The following is a 14,309-nucleotide window of genomic DNA, read 5'->3' on the forward strand; positions in this document are numbered from 1 at the left end:
TCAAAAGTACTGGTCCTCGCTGTAAAAGCCAATCATTAAATAAAAACTCAGGGAAGAAATACACCTAATTACGGGCAGACAAATGCACATAATTCTCCCGTTTCTTTCCCCCTCCTGTAGAACTCAGAAATGCTTTCTTAAAAAAATGCATGTCGTCAACCGTTTGGGGGATTAAAACATACAACAGCTCAAGCACTTTTCACTTTACGTGTCGAGGTTTCACCAGCTTGACGAGAAGAGAAAAATTACAAAAACTAATTCCACAGAGGACAGGAGTTGTTGTCGGGTGTGTGGAGGCGTTTGGAAAAGTGGCACAACCCGACTCTTTGCAACACAGACGGTGAGACTCACTGCAGTGTGGTATGACTGAATCATCTCCTCATGCATTTCTGATTTTACTACTAGCATGTCATTATGGGTGAACAGCAAGGAAGTAGAAAGGGTGCAGGGTCCACAGACATGAGGCAGAGAGGTGATTCCTCTGTTCCTCAATATTTTAATGCTGGATGGATCTCATGACTACCAGCAAGTGGAAGAGGTCACTTGGAGTGATGAACCCACAAAGAATCATCACCCATCTCTGCAGTTCCCTTCACTCTTATGGAGCTTTTTTGCATGGTTAAACTCAGTCTCTGGTTTGTCGACCACCAACTTTACTGTTGTGGTTCACTTTCACTGCTCTCATCAGTGTCGTTTCCAGCCTAAACAGCTCTAAAAACAGACTGTGTGCTATCTGCAGGATCACATCATTATTCACACGCTGTCTCTGCTGCTACCAGGAGGCCAGAAAATGTCATTTTTGCAGGTTTAAATGTTCACTGAGGAGGTTTAGGTAGCAGAAACTAGCTGAAGTAGCTAAAGGAGGTTAATGTATTGAACATTAGCATGGGAAAAATGCAGAGTATGTTAGCCTGCTGGACAAGCTAACACTCATGTTATTACAGGGCTATAAAACCAAGTGTCTGAAAACTTAATTCTATTATACTCTGGAAATAATAAAAATCAATACAAGAACTGAGATTTCTGGCTCCAGACACAGACACTCAATCCTCTTACAGGTTTCACATGAAAAGACAGGAACCTGTGAGTGAGTACAAACTGCATCCTGTGATAAAAGACTGGCTGTCAGTGTTGTGTGTGCCTGAACTTCAAACTAATACATGAGATAGAAAATACAGAAATTAGTCTTCACTTTTCCTTTATTCTTCAAATATCACCACAACCAGCTAATCTTGAGCAGCAAATTAGCTGACTGTCACCTCACATTAGCATTAAATTGGATGCTACACTGTTTTTTTCACACCTCACTGATATTCGGACACTTGCATTAGTTACAAACATGCAAGAAGACAAAGTTATATTTGCGTCTTTGGACTTGAACAAAGACGCTTTAGATTGAATCTTATTTCATTGATAGTGTAACTGTCCAAGCTTCATGCAGTTCTTCACAGTCAAAGTATTTGTTGTTATTCTTTAGCAAAAGCAGAGGAAGTGATGCACTTCACTCCTCTCTGCCCATTAGTGTGTCTGCAGCTCCCGAACATGAGATCTGCAGTCAGACTCCATGTACTTCACACTGAATTGTTCTCTGGTTGTGTGATTTCATGTGGGTTGAATTCATAAAAACACCATCTGAATATCACATTACTGATTTCATCCACGGACCATTAACCGCTGAACTCCTAAAAGTTCCCTTCACCCATTACTCCTGTCCCACATGTTCATTTTCTTAAGATATTAGGCAATTTAATTACAGTTAAGAGCATTAAGGAGCAATTTTAAGTATAATTTGCAGTTCATGAACTGTTTTTGAAAATTACTCTTAATATAATTAACTTCTGTCATTAGGCCTAATCCCTGCAGGCTACAGAGGGAATGCTTCCTTTAAGAAATTACATACATGTAACGCTACATTCATTCCTTTTCAGCAGGAAGGTTGGACTGCAAAGGTTCGTCTCCTCAATGGAGTAATTATCCATTTCCAGTGAGAGAGTACAAAACAGTGCTAAGTCCATTAACGGCTGGGAGTCTCTCTAGCATGAATAATCATAAACCAACCAAAAAAAGTAATTGGCCTGTTCAGAAGACAAAAATACACAGAGAGAAAGGACACATTTGAAGTTCATTTGCTTGAGAATTTAGGGGAAAATGCCAAAAAAAGGAGGGCAAAGGGCAAGAAATCATGGATTTTTTATGACCACATTAACCCTGCATTGAATTGCACTGTCTCTTCATTCTCTGGTGAAGTATACCGCTTAATTAGAGCAGATATTTCCTTGTCGAAAATACTGGGGCCCAACGTCTAATTAAATCAAGAGGAAGGTGGCGTATTAGTGATGGGAACACCCAGGCAGCCATCCACCATCGGCCATGATGCCTTCATAAAAAATGCATGCTGCTCCACGAGAAGAAAAGCTCTAATTTACAAAAAAGGAGAGGAAGAGGTTGAAAATTCATTCAGGGCTGGGGGTCTCAGCGGGGTGAGCCTCGCACCTTGACGGGTAAATGATGGTTTGCTTAACGTCTCCTCTGATGAGGTTAAGAACGTGTCACTTTGTCTTTGGCCGAGCTTTAATCAGGCTCCAGCCGGCCCTCTGGCACGAGCCGAGGCTTCGCAGGCGCGTAACTGACCGGTGATTTAGAATGATATGATTACACCTACACCGGCATGCTGCGCGGTGGTGTGAATTAGCCTCCCTCCCTCTAGAAAATGTGTAATGAGCGATGTTCCCTGCTCCCAGCTGGGGCCCTGCGGACTCAGCCATGAGCAGGCATCCTAATCAGCCGTCAGCCAAAAAAGCCGCTGTTGCGGGCGCATTAGAATCTGTGTTTGTGCATATCAAAAGATTTCCACAAACGCATTGGCAAAACACATAATCACTTACCCCTCAGAGGGAGAGAGGGGAGAGGCTGGATGAACGACGGACAGACTGACAGACTGACAAAGACCATCTCCTACGAGTGTTGAAGGAAATCGCTGTCATCACGTGACAAGCTTACAACTAGTATCGCTGGTATGTTTTAACTGAAGGAGACTCAACACACGAGAGCACAGAAATGATCAAAGTCATAATGAAAACATGACGTTTTGGCTGTGATGTTTCTGCATATGAGCTGAGAAAATACCATGAAATGACCACTGAGCTCGTGAAGGTCTTTCCCAGCAGGTGTCCGTTCCTGCAAAGGGCTGCAGATTCCTGTTTTTCACCTCACCTGACTGGTTGATTGCAAAATGATGAAAGCCGTTAAAAGGATTAATTTCCTAAAAGTTACTTTAACTACTTTTTTTTTTAACAATTGCTGTCATCGACTACGTTATTTGACACAATCAAAATCAAACCTCTGTGCATGAAAGTACATGAAATCTGTCGTCTTCACACCAACAGGAAGCTGTGGCAAATACTCCCAGAAGTCACAGAACAGGACACAGTGAGAGCACAGAGGACATACAGCAGATTTTTGGTTTCTGGTGTGTGTGTGTGTGTGTGTGTGTGTGAAAGCATTTACCTTGTGTGTGTCAGCCTCTCTCTGTGTGCTGCTGGGACTCGACTCACTCTCTTCTGCAGAGATTCTTCACCTTCAACACTGATGAACACAAACAACCAGAGAGAGACAGATGATCAGAGCAAAGCGGAAGATTAACCTTCATCAATCCAGACACACTTTTCAAATGACAAGAAGAAAAAACTCTCTGAGCGTCCAGCTTGTTAATGAAGCAGGTAACAGAGGCTGCAGCTTTAACCCTTAAACACACATATAATCAGTTAGAGGAGGCGAATGTCTGTTGTCTGATCATAACCTGGAGGACAACACCAACACTTATATACACATACACATATACATGACTGCAACAATATATTCCTGGGCCAGCGGCAAAAATATCAACGCATTGGCCTAAAGCAGTGATCGTCACCTGGCGGCCCGCGGCCCGAATCCGGCCTGCCGAAGCTTCCAGTCCGGCCCCCGATTGAATTCCGAAATTGTGAGGAAGAAAAAGAAAATATCTTGTGGTATTTAGTGTATCTTTAAAAAAAAAACAAAAAATCCCTACTATTAAAGCAACCCAAAAAATGTCTGACAGGCCAGATTATTCTGATGATATGATCATCTAACTTCTTTAATCTTATCAAATCGAACTGACAGTCTCACATTAAGATGTAGCTAATGTGGAGACAGACAGTCTCCTCCCACCTGAAGATGCTTATTATACTTTTATCCACCTTGAATGTGAACAACAGACACAACCTCTGTCACATTAACAGTTACCCACAGAATCACTTCCTCTTTAGCAATTCTGTCTACAAAATAAAAGCACATGACAGGAAGTTCCAGTGGTTCTGTTGCTGGCTTAATACACCTCTGAAACAGCGGACATGTGCTGTGATATAAAAAACCTGATCCCGCTCTCGTCTCCGTCAAGTTCAACAGAAGAGGCGCGGCTGCGCAGGTGTTCACCGCAGGGCCTGCTCACCTGTACCCGACCTGCTGCTCTGACAGCTCAGCCTCTTCCTCTGCACACTCTGGCTCACAAACCGACTTTCACAAAAAGCTGAAACACCTGGTTTTGTTTTTACCGAATTTCTGCTCCTTTCATTTCCTTTTCTTTTTCCCGCGTCGTCTTCGCGGCTCCGCTGCTCCGGCGTTTCTTCCCCACGGTGTTTTACAGCGTCTCCCCGCACCTGCCGACGGCTCCGACGTCATCGCGTCACCGCTTCACCTGAGCTGACGTCATCACCATGCGAACTGCGAACGCGCAAACAAATCACGTTGTTTTTTCCTGTTTGCAAATCAATTAACTGCATTCATTGATTGTTATGGCAACACACGCACACACACACACCATTTGTTTATTTAATGTGATTATTTTACAAAACAAAAAAACAAAAAAAAGCGGGGGGGGGGGGGGGGGGGGGGGGGTCAGAGGCTCTACCTGTCTGAATCACCTCTGTGTCACTTTGGGCGCATGTAGAATGAGCTGATAAACTTTCCCTGGAGCAGCAGAGTCGCTGTTTCTCTCTTTCTGTCCCTGTCCCAGATCTCTGCGGGAGCCCGGTTTACCACTGCCATACCATGACTCTGCTGTGCCAAACGTGGTGTTTGGGTTGGGGAGGGGGGGGGGGGGGGGGGGCAAGAGCATGAAACGATAAATGCAAATTAATAAAATTCCACGCAGGGGTCTTTGCAGAGCTGTCCAACTTCACCACGGTGCACCGAACCCCCTCTGATGGTGAGAGCATTGTTGTCTTTGTGACGCTCTGCAGCTGCTGCATTCACCGGGACAGGCCGCGGTGGGACTGTGTCCCCTCAGACTCACACTGTCACCTCCAGTTCACATGCCAGTCAGCAGAAAATGTGTCTGTGCATCACAAACATGCGGCCATCCTGGCAAACGCAGGACATCTCTAATTGAAGCTGACAGAATAGATAGTGCTATTAAACCATGTTAATCATTCGTTTTCTAAGGTAAAGTCTTGACCTTTTATTTCTTCTCTGACCTGCTTTGTGTGGTTCCCGCCTGGCTCTTACCGTCCCTAACTCCTGCGCATGCTGTGTGAAGCGCTTTGGACCTGTTTTGAAAAATGGCACATAAATAAAGACTGGAACGTGTTTGCATGATACCACCGGGCAAAGCACTAAGTGCCAGGCAGGAAAAAGAGTAATGCAGTCCCGTCCCCACATTAGGAGAGGATGAGTTTCTTTTATCATCTTCTTCTTCCTCTCCCCGTTTTTCCTCCTCTGCAGCACCGCTGGCACCGGGCTGCACCACCTGCTCCGGGGCTCTTTTCGCTCCGGCCAGAATGAACAGCTGGCTGCTCTTCTGACGCTCTGATTGGCTAATCCCTGCTGGTCACTTGCGCTTTTCCTCCCTGCATGTCATTGAACTTTCTCTCGCTGAGTGCCAGGTCGGAGGAGTGCTCTCTCTCTCTCTCTCGTCTCTGCCCAGGCCCGTCCTTCATGTGCCCTGCAATGGTCCGGGTGGCATATGGGGATATGTAAATAATTTAATGAGGTCAAAAGTGTGAGAGTCTCCTCCACCTTACCCTCAGCCAAACCCTCCTTCCACGGTATCAGTGGATAAACAAATAGTGTTCATACAAGCAATATTTGGGAGCAGAGTTGACCTTTATTACCCAGTGTCATCCACCTCTGAGGAAAACTGCTGAAACACCTCTTTCATACCAGCTGGATTTAAAGGAGGTCACTCCTCACATTTTGGGAAGTATGTGCATTTGTTCTTTTCATTTGCAGCATCCTGGAGATTTGTTGTCACTGCAGAGGGATAAACTTGATGATAATAAAAAGCTGGATATGAGTTCACTAGTGTTTGGAAGCCTCCTCTCTTCTTCGGATGCTAAACCACCACAGTCATTCATGTTTTTTTTTTTTTTTATTTGAGGGGCTGATCTGTTCTCCAGTGCAGCTTAGCCTGACTTCAACATGGAAAAAATACACTTCGAATCCCCAGTTGCAACCAAACCTCAGACCTATTTTCATTCACTGGCCTCCGACGTGTTGTCATGCTCTATCACTCTTATTTTGTGCATTAAAGCGTGATCTTTTTTCCCTTACGTCTTCATTTTGCTGCTGATGTTCCATGCTCTGCCTCCCTTTTTCCATATTGTAACCCTCCTGCTTCTTAAAGCTCATTTACGTGCTGGTTTTGTATTTTTAAAGCTGCATATAAATAAAGTTGACTTGACAACCGAAAGCCACCGCGCCTGCACCACATACAGTAAAAGACAAATGAGCTTTTTTGTCTCCAGGAGGATGAGAAATGCAGGTAAAGGATGAAGACTGAAGAAGAAGATGAATAAAACGAGACAAGAGGAGCGTTTTCAATGCAAACAAGTCGATTTTACTACTAAGTGTATCTGTAGAAGCAGCAGAGTAGCCCGAGGCAAAATGTACACTTAGCTTTGGTCTATATGAGGCCCAGCAGTGAATCATCAGAGCTCAGCTGTCCAAAATACACCACCAATCTGGCCCAGGCATATGGCTGCATGACACTCGGATGAATTACTACTACACGCTCGTGTTGTTGTTTTTCCTCCCGTTAAAATGTTCTATATGCTGGGCAACACTCCCAACACCGTTTTACATCAGAGCAGATCACAATCGCTGCACTGACGCCTGAGAACAGAGCAAACAGGTCTGAGGATTTTAACGTGGGAACGAGGTCCACACAGGTTTAAACCGATCTGTCCGATAAATGTAAAAAGAAAAGAATAGTATTATTATTAATGTCTACTTGCCTTAAAAATGTTCAGCACACTATTCAGTGTGTGGTTTAAACTGCAGGTTTAAAGCACATGGGTGGAGTGTGGCTCAAAGGACAATAAAATGAGGACTACAAAATTGAAAACTGAGCATCTGATAGACAGTTTTTGATATTATGTTCACAAAAAATCAATTCAGGGGCCCCATCATGAGGCTTGATTCCTATTAAAAGCCGTCTTCCACAGAGCCCGGGCTAATGCTCTGAGACAGTATTGATCAGTAAATGTAAGGCTAGATTGGATCAGCATCAGCATCAGCCACTATTCAAACAGTGACAACTGGAATTCATACAGACAAGAGAAAAATAAAGTATTTGTCAGTGGAGTTGTTATCTGCCTCATCCAAAGCTGAAACGAGGAGTCCTGAGAAATAAATAACATTTCATCAGGTTTACATTAAAAATGTAGTATTTCTGTCTTTCTCACCTTTCTTCCAGTTTTCCCCCCTTCATGAACTAATGTAATCTTTCCCCTCTTTTTCTTTCCTATTTCCTAATTCAGAAATTCCCCCTGTGTGTGCATTGCTCTGAGGTTGCAGGAATATTTCATCACATCCATCTCGAACTTTGACCTTCCTATTAGTAGCTTGTGAAGTCAAGCTTGTGTGCAAGTCTAATAGATGTAAAATGTAAAAGTGGGGGAAGGTTGAAATTTCTCTCTTAATGATAGCGATGTACTCCAGAGGATTCCCTCCTTGGCCGTCTTGACACGAGCGTTCATTTTTTGCATGTGTAATTGTCCAGGCGGTTCACAGCACATTATCAGATTCATCAGCTAATCATTTAAGACCCCCTCTTTTATCTACAAGATGGTCTGCGAATGATCCGATGGTGCGCCGATCGATAGGAAAATCGGAATATGCAAAGTGCGTTCTGATGTTTGGCATCGCTCAACCTTTGGTGCTTTCATCTCGGCCTTTTGATGTTGCTTTTAATCTGCATAACGCAGTGTGAGTGGCTAATGGAGTTGAGCGTCTCCTTCAGTGGAGAGGACTCTGCTGCTGGAGTCCACCTGTCAGGCCTCAATAAAGTTTCAACATGAGATTTAATGGCTGGAGAAATGAACAGAACATGTGTAGTTAAGTGAGCAAAGTGCAAAAGTGCAGATACTCTTAAGTAGCACTTATTTTCACCAGTGAATATGATGTATGTATATTGTTGCATATTTGCTAATTCATTCAGGAAACAGAGAAAAAGCCTGTCACAAGTTTCCACAGGTGATGCATTCAAATGTCTCGTTTTGACTGAGTGACAGTCCAGAATCCACAGATGTGATCTGTTTAAAATGATATAAAACAAAGAAAAGCAGCAAATGCTCACAATTGAGAAGCTGGATGCAGCTCATATTTGGCCCCTTTACTTCATAAACGGCTTAATCGATGATTGAAATTGTTGTTGATTAATTTTCTATCAGTCAACTAAGGGATTAATTGACTTAATTCCAACTATAACGTAGACATATGAACTTGAGGTGCTTTAATAAAAGCTTCTACAGATGTTAGAATTAAAACAGTTGACAGCTGTTTGTTTAAAAAATAAATAGACATTTCTGAGAGAATGAAAATCAGAAAACAATGTTTAAACATCTGTTTTCTTTTATGTTTAATTGAATGTTTAAAGGACAGGGCTGATGTATTTCTCTATTTTTCCTAATAATCAACAAACGACATTAAAATACACAAACATGAATCTTCAAAATAGGTCACAAATATAAAGCTTCATTTTAAATAACTTTTTTTCCTTGAAATACTTGTGTTGTTGTTGTTGTTCATTGTGTTGTGATTGGTTAAAAAGTGCAGAACAAACACAGGTGAAAAAATGTGGAACATGTTGGGTTTTATCAGCCAAATGAGACAGAATAAGCAGCAGGTCCGGGGTCAAGTCACTGTGAAACTGTATGTAATTAACATAATAATGAGAAGCAGAGCTTCATCCTCAGTGGTTTCTGTATAAACTGGATATGAGAGGAGAAAGATTTTTGGAGGGAATTTAAAGTGACTTGAGCCCGACGTTGCCAAGCAAACCTCACAGTTTGTTCACCGCGAATAAACATGAAGCGCTGACGATTTGGTACTCTGTAATTTGGCTACTTTTATTCGAGCAGGGTCATTTTCAAGAGAAATTACAAATTAAGAATTCAATAATACTTTTACAAAGACATTTCAGGAAAGATTCTTCTTCAGTCATGATATCATACATAGTATTTAACAGTCCCTCTTCATTTTTTTTAGCTTAAAAAAAGAAACAAAGATGAAGAAAGTGGAATTTTTCAGTCGAAAATACAGTGTTTTCACAATTGTATAAAAGTTCCCAAATTTGGAATTTTCCAGTAACTGGAAAATAAAGGAAATAAAATAAAATAAGATTAAACTTCGCATTTCACAATGTTTCAAAACACAATAAATGCTCTCTTTACGTAAAATTTGCCCCTATGATCGACACCATGTTCCTTTTTACTAAAATATATCTATATATTGAAGAACTATAGTACTGTACACAACAGTATGAAATAAATAAAATTAGGAAATATAAAATGGGCCACATAAATAATGTCTTTTTTTCAACCTACAAATAAAATGAATGCAATTTGCTGTTTTCAAAAAATGGTTTGGTGTAATACTGACAAGTTAAAAGAAAAGAAACTGAGAAAACATTGCACAACATAATGTAAACTAAGGAACTGCTGCCTATAAGTCTTAATACTGACACGGGTGCTTCAAAGAACAACGGTGAACCATTTCATAATACTGAAGCTGGTGAACAAAAGTAACCTTCCTTTTACACAATACGAGGGTGGCACTTGCAGAAAACACACAGGTTAAAAGGTTTGCATATAAGGCTTCTTTTTTCTTATCAAAAACACCTTACAAAGGCTTCGTCCTTCATTTTTTTTTCCCCCATACCATCTGTCCATAAACTGTATTTTCCCTTAAAACGAAGGTCTCTTTAAAACTTCATCCTTAAAAAAAAAAAAACCTCTAAGCTCCTTCATACAGTCTTTTGTTTAAATTCCTTCATTTGAAGTTGATTCAAGAGGCCTAAAACAGTGTGGCTGGAGATGTTTGTGGCCGGGCAACAGGGCAAAACTAAAGACGACACCGTAGGTAGGTAGGTGATAACAAAGGTAATATCGAAGGACTGTAGTGCAGACACTACTGCTCTTTTTCCAACACTGTATAAATATATACATAGGCAATACTTTTTATTATTTTTGTTCATGATTATAGAAGCGGAGTGCAATTTGTACAAGTCACTAGTTGTGCTATAAATACTATGGAACACAGGGGGTTTATTTGAGGAGGTTAGCACCACACATATTTTTAGGCCTTAGTACTGTACATTTTTTGAAATGTATTCATTTATTCATTGTTCGGTTTGCATAATGCAGCTTATTTCACAAACCCATGCCTCCCTTCCCTAAACGCCTCCTCCACATTGATTTTTGAGTCCATGTCTTGTTCGGCAGACATCTTTCCCCCCCCCCGAGGAGTCTGTCAAAGAAAGCTTCCCGGAAGCTTCAGGCACGTGCACGTACAGCTTAAAACACGGTGTTTTAAACCGAGTAGGTAAGAATACTGAACCGAAAGAGAGAAACTTAAAACTTCTAAGATGGGAAGCTTTTGAAACGTCGTCGCTGATTACATGCCATCCTCCATCGTGTCCTCGTGATCCGATTTGGTTTCCGTTTTGCCGTCCAGCGAGCTATCGTCCATTGAGTGCTCTCCGTTCTCCTCCTCGTCCCTCAACGTGTCCGGGTCCGTGTCCATGCTCTTGCTTTCCTCCTCCTCCTCCTCAAACTCGTCATCCCTTCGTCCAATCTTGGCATACGTTCCATCCACTTCCTTCCGTCCCTCTCTGATCCCTCCGTTCACTGCGTCGTGCCTCAGGATGGCCTCACGCTCCGCCAGCTCCGGGTAACCCTGAGGTGTCATGCCCTGCAAGTACGCCCGGCTCATCAGCAGCTCCGTGGGCTCCAGGTGGCCCTTCTCACGGGCCTCCCTCTCGGCCGCCTCCCGCTCCTCAGCCTCCCGCTTGCAGTAGGAGTAGCGGTGGTTCATGTGCTGCGAGTAGGAGCCCGAATGGGAGAACCTCTTCCCACACTTGTCGCACTGGTAAGGCTTCTCCCCCGAGTGCAGCCTGGAGTGCTCAATGAGATGGTGTTTGTGTTTGAAGGCTTTCTTGCAGATCTGGCACTGGTGCGGCCTCTTGCCTGCAGAGACACAAAACACAGAGCGGGGACGTGAGTGTCCTGCCTTGCTCATCCTGCTGCTACAACAAATTGCACAAGTCAGAAGAAAGCAAAACGTTGAGGAAAAACTCTTATGAATTGGATGGCATGGAGTAAAATGACATCAAGGAGCATTAAATCCAACTCTGACTTACGACTTAGGACTATTTGTTTATTCAAATTGCGCGCACGATGAGAAAGTGCGCTCGCATTCATGGGCCTACATTATGGAAATTCCCTCCCGTGGTTAAAGCATGGAGAAACTCAACCACAACTACTTATTTTAGGCCTGCGTGCCACACTGATGAATGCAACATAAATAAACTACTGCAAAGCAAACAAACAGAGAAGGCGCGACAAAGGAGTAAACAAATCCGAGATGGGCTGGGGGGAGGGAGGGGCTCCGAGGGGTTGCCCTGCTTATCTCCAAACACAATTCAAGTTCATGGTGACGCCTGGCCCTCCATTAGGTTTTGGGCTGGGGCTCCTTCGTCGACCAAATGTGACGGGACGCTTTGGATGCCAAGGCAGAAATGAGAAACCCAAGCTGGCCACAAGGGCAGGGTGAGATAGTTTTATGACACGGGGCCATAAACTGTCTGGCTAAATAAATGTCCTCCAGCTTGTAATGTGGCCACACGGCTGCTGTTACACTTACAGTTTATTCCAGAACACTTACTGCTCACCAACCTGAACTTCTTCACTCCCCTGAAACCTAAAGTTGCCGGCATGTTTTTTCTTCCACCCCTAATAAGTCTTAAAACATCTCATTTTGGCTTCCTTTTCTCAGTCACTGCTGCTCACCACGTGTGGAAATATGGCTGCCTGTCTCACACAAATCACATGACTCCCCTCTGACACTCGTGTCCACCAGCCAACAGGCTTTCAAACTGCACTTCTGTCCAACATCTGGCCGGTTCGACTGCACTTGGTTGCACTTCTGAGCCTCATGATATTGTTAAAAACAACACACAGCGACACAAACATGAAAGTGTTGCGTCCCGAGTGAGATGCAGGGGCGCTCTGGAGATAATGCGCCCCGCTTTTAAAGAGTTCAGCGCACTGTTCTGACGGTGCACCCTCCCTCCCTTTTATGTCCGAACAGATAACATGAAGGCTGCATAAAACACTGAGCGCTCTGCTACAGATAGTGGATAAAATAAATGATGCAACCTAGTGAAAGAGGATCTCTGTATAATAACTATAATGAAAGACTTGTTATCAGTGCTCTGAGGCTTCTGAGCGCTTCTCTGCTGATGTGATCTATCGCCAATAATGGGGCCGATAAAGGCATTAGGGGCCTTTTGCTGTCTTTATATATCTAGGTGAATTGATGTGTGTCTTTTGAGATAGCAAAATGGTTAATACAGCAGGATATGATTGGAAAATAAAGAGCACAATCACTTGAAAAGATAGCTCAAGTCTCCCTTTGCTTGCCTACCTGCATTAATTACAGATTAAACTCTCTCTTCATATTTTAGAAAGGAACACACAAAGCTTTAAACACACAAATTCAAACTTTCTTTTTTGAAATCTACTCATTCGTTGGCATCTCAACCCTGTCAATGAAGAAGCAAGTTAGGTGTTGGTTTACATATACAACTTAAGGGTAAAACAGAGAAAGAAAGAAGGAGAAAAGGGGTAACAAAATATATATTCATACTGAGAGGATTTGGCAACACAAACATTTAAAACATAAAAAAGCATGGGGTTTAAAATAAGGGTCTAGAACAGTATATACCTGTGTGTTCATATTTGTGTCTTAGAAGGGAACTGCTCTTCTGGAATGTTTTGTCGCACAAGTCACACGCGTACATACCACTTTCGGTCTTCTTAATCTTCTTCCGCGACAGACAGGAGTCGGGGTCTGTCATGTCGTCCAGCCCTGACATGTAATCTGGTGTACCGTCGAGCAGGTCCCCCTTCAAACACAGAAACAAATGAAAAAAGAGAGAAAACAAAACACAGCAATGAATTTTAGGTTTCTGTGTGTTTATTAACTGCCAGAAAAAAAGGTGGTTGGGAATAACAGGAAAAGGTGCAGGTGGTTTCTGGGAAATGAAGCGCAAAAAACAGAGTGATCAGAGGGCAACATTTACTTGATTAAAAAAACAAACACTTTAATATCATGGATTGCCCGTCTTATGCTAGTTTAATGTTTGTTATTAACATGCAATTTCTTTCAGTAAATTTCTGAATAAAATGAAAGTACTTCAGGATTAAATGTCATAATTCTGAAATTATGTGACATGTTAGTGTGCAAATATTGCTTTGATTTAAATAAAAGTTACTCACTGTTCACAGAAACGACCTTGTGTGGCACTTGATGTCGCCAGATAAAACAGTAAACTGAACTGTACCCCCCCAAACAATCACACTCTGCTCCATGTTCTCATGAATTTTTGATTAGCAGCACATAGCAGCATTGATTTCTTATAAAACTTTCAGCTCTGGAGTAATATCAGCCATCTATATCTGACACGCTCCCCATTATGAAGCTCAGCCATAATGGTGTATTCAGTGTGGTCTAATTTTGTACAGGAGTGTTAATTCTGCACATTCCTTTAAAATTCTCCTTTATGATAAAGATTAGTCCTCGACTTTAATTGATGGAGAACAATATTACAACATTAGAGGAGGCACAGCGAGCCATTCTGGAAATTGCAAACTCATATAATGATTAAAATCAGAAGGTGCACCTTAATGGCCAATATTGAGCCACCAAAGCTTCCTTTAATGAATATGTGTGTGATAATGTGTGGACAGCTCTGCACTGTGTTTTAAGAAGGGACCACTATCACTCCG

At 42.5% G+C, this 14,309-nt stretch overlaps 1 protein-coding gene and 1 long non-coding RNA gene across 12 annotated transcripts in view; both read right to left on the bottom strand.

Annotated features, from left to right (window-relative positions):
- Positions 1-4,714, bottom strand: part of LOC139609787 (uncharacterized) — a 207,458-nt gene extending 202,744 nt beyond the window's left edge. For 4 of the 6 annotated variants that reach the window (XR_011685358.1, XR_011685357.1, XR_011685359.1 and 1 more), the window contains exons 1-2: positions 4,575-4,714; positions 3,508-3,585 (exon numbers count right to left, since the gene is read on the bottom strand). This is a non-coding gene — a long non-coding RNA (uncharacterized lncRNA). Of the gene's footprint in view, positions 1-3,507; positions 3,586-3,913; positions 3,998-4,471 lie in introns of those variants that run through there. The other 2 variants (XR_011685361.1, XR_011685362.1) reach the window with 2 other exon arrangements.
- A 4,383-nt stretch (positions 4,715-9,097) lies between these two features.
- Positions 9,098-14,309, bottom strand: part of zeb2b (zinc finger E-box binding homeobox 2b) — a 104,870-nt gene continuing 99,658 nt past the window's right edge. For 4 of the 6 annotated variants that reach the window (XM_071465000.1, XM_071464999.1, XM_071465001.1 and 1 more), the window contains 2 exons: positions 13,246-13,426; positions 9,098-11,486 (listed from right to left, as the gene is read on the bottom strand). In XM_071465000.1, the coding sequence (XP_071321101.1) occupies positions 10,915-11,486; positions 13,246-13,426 (753 nt within the window). In that variant the 3' untranslated portion in view covers positions 9,098-10,914. The remainder of the gene's footprint in view (positions 11,487-13,245; positions 13,427-14,309) is intronic. The other 2 variants (XM_071465003.1, XM_071465002.1) reach the window with 1 other exon arrangement.

This window comes from Trachinotus anak, unplaced genomic scaffold (assembly GCF_046630095.1).
Source record: "Trachinotus anak isolate AG129_WGS33_773 ecotype Australia unplaced genomic scaffold, CSIRO_AGI_Tana_v1 ptg000026l, whole genome shotgun sequence".
In the NCBI taxonomy this organism is placed as follows: domain Eukaryota; kingdom Metazoa; phylum Chordata; class Actinopteri; order Carangiformes; family Carangidae; genus Trachinotus; species Trachinotus anak.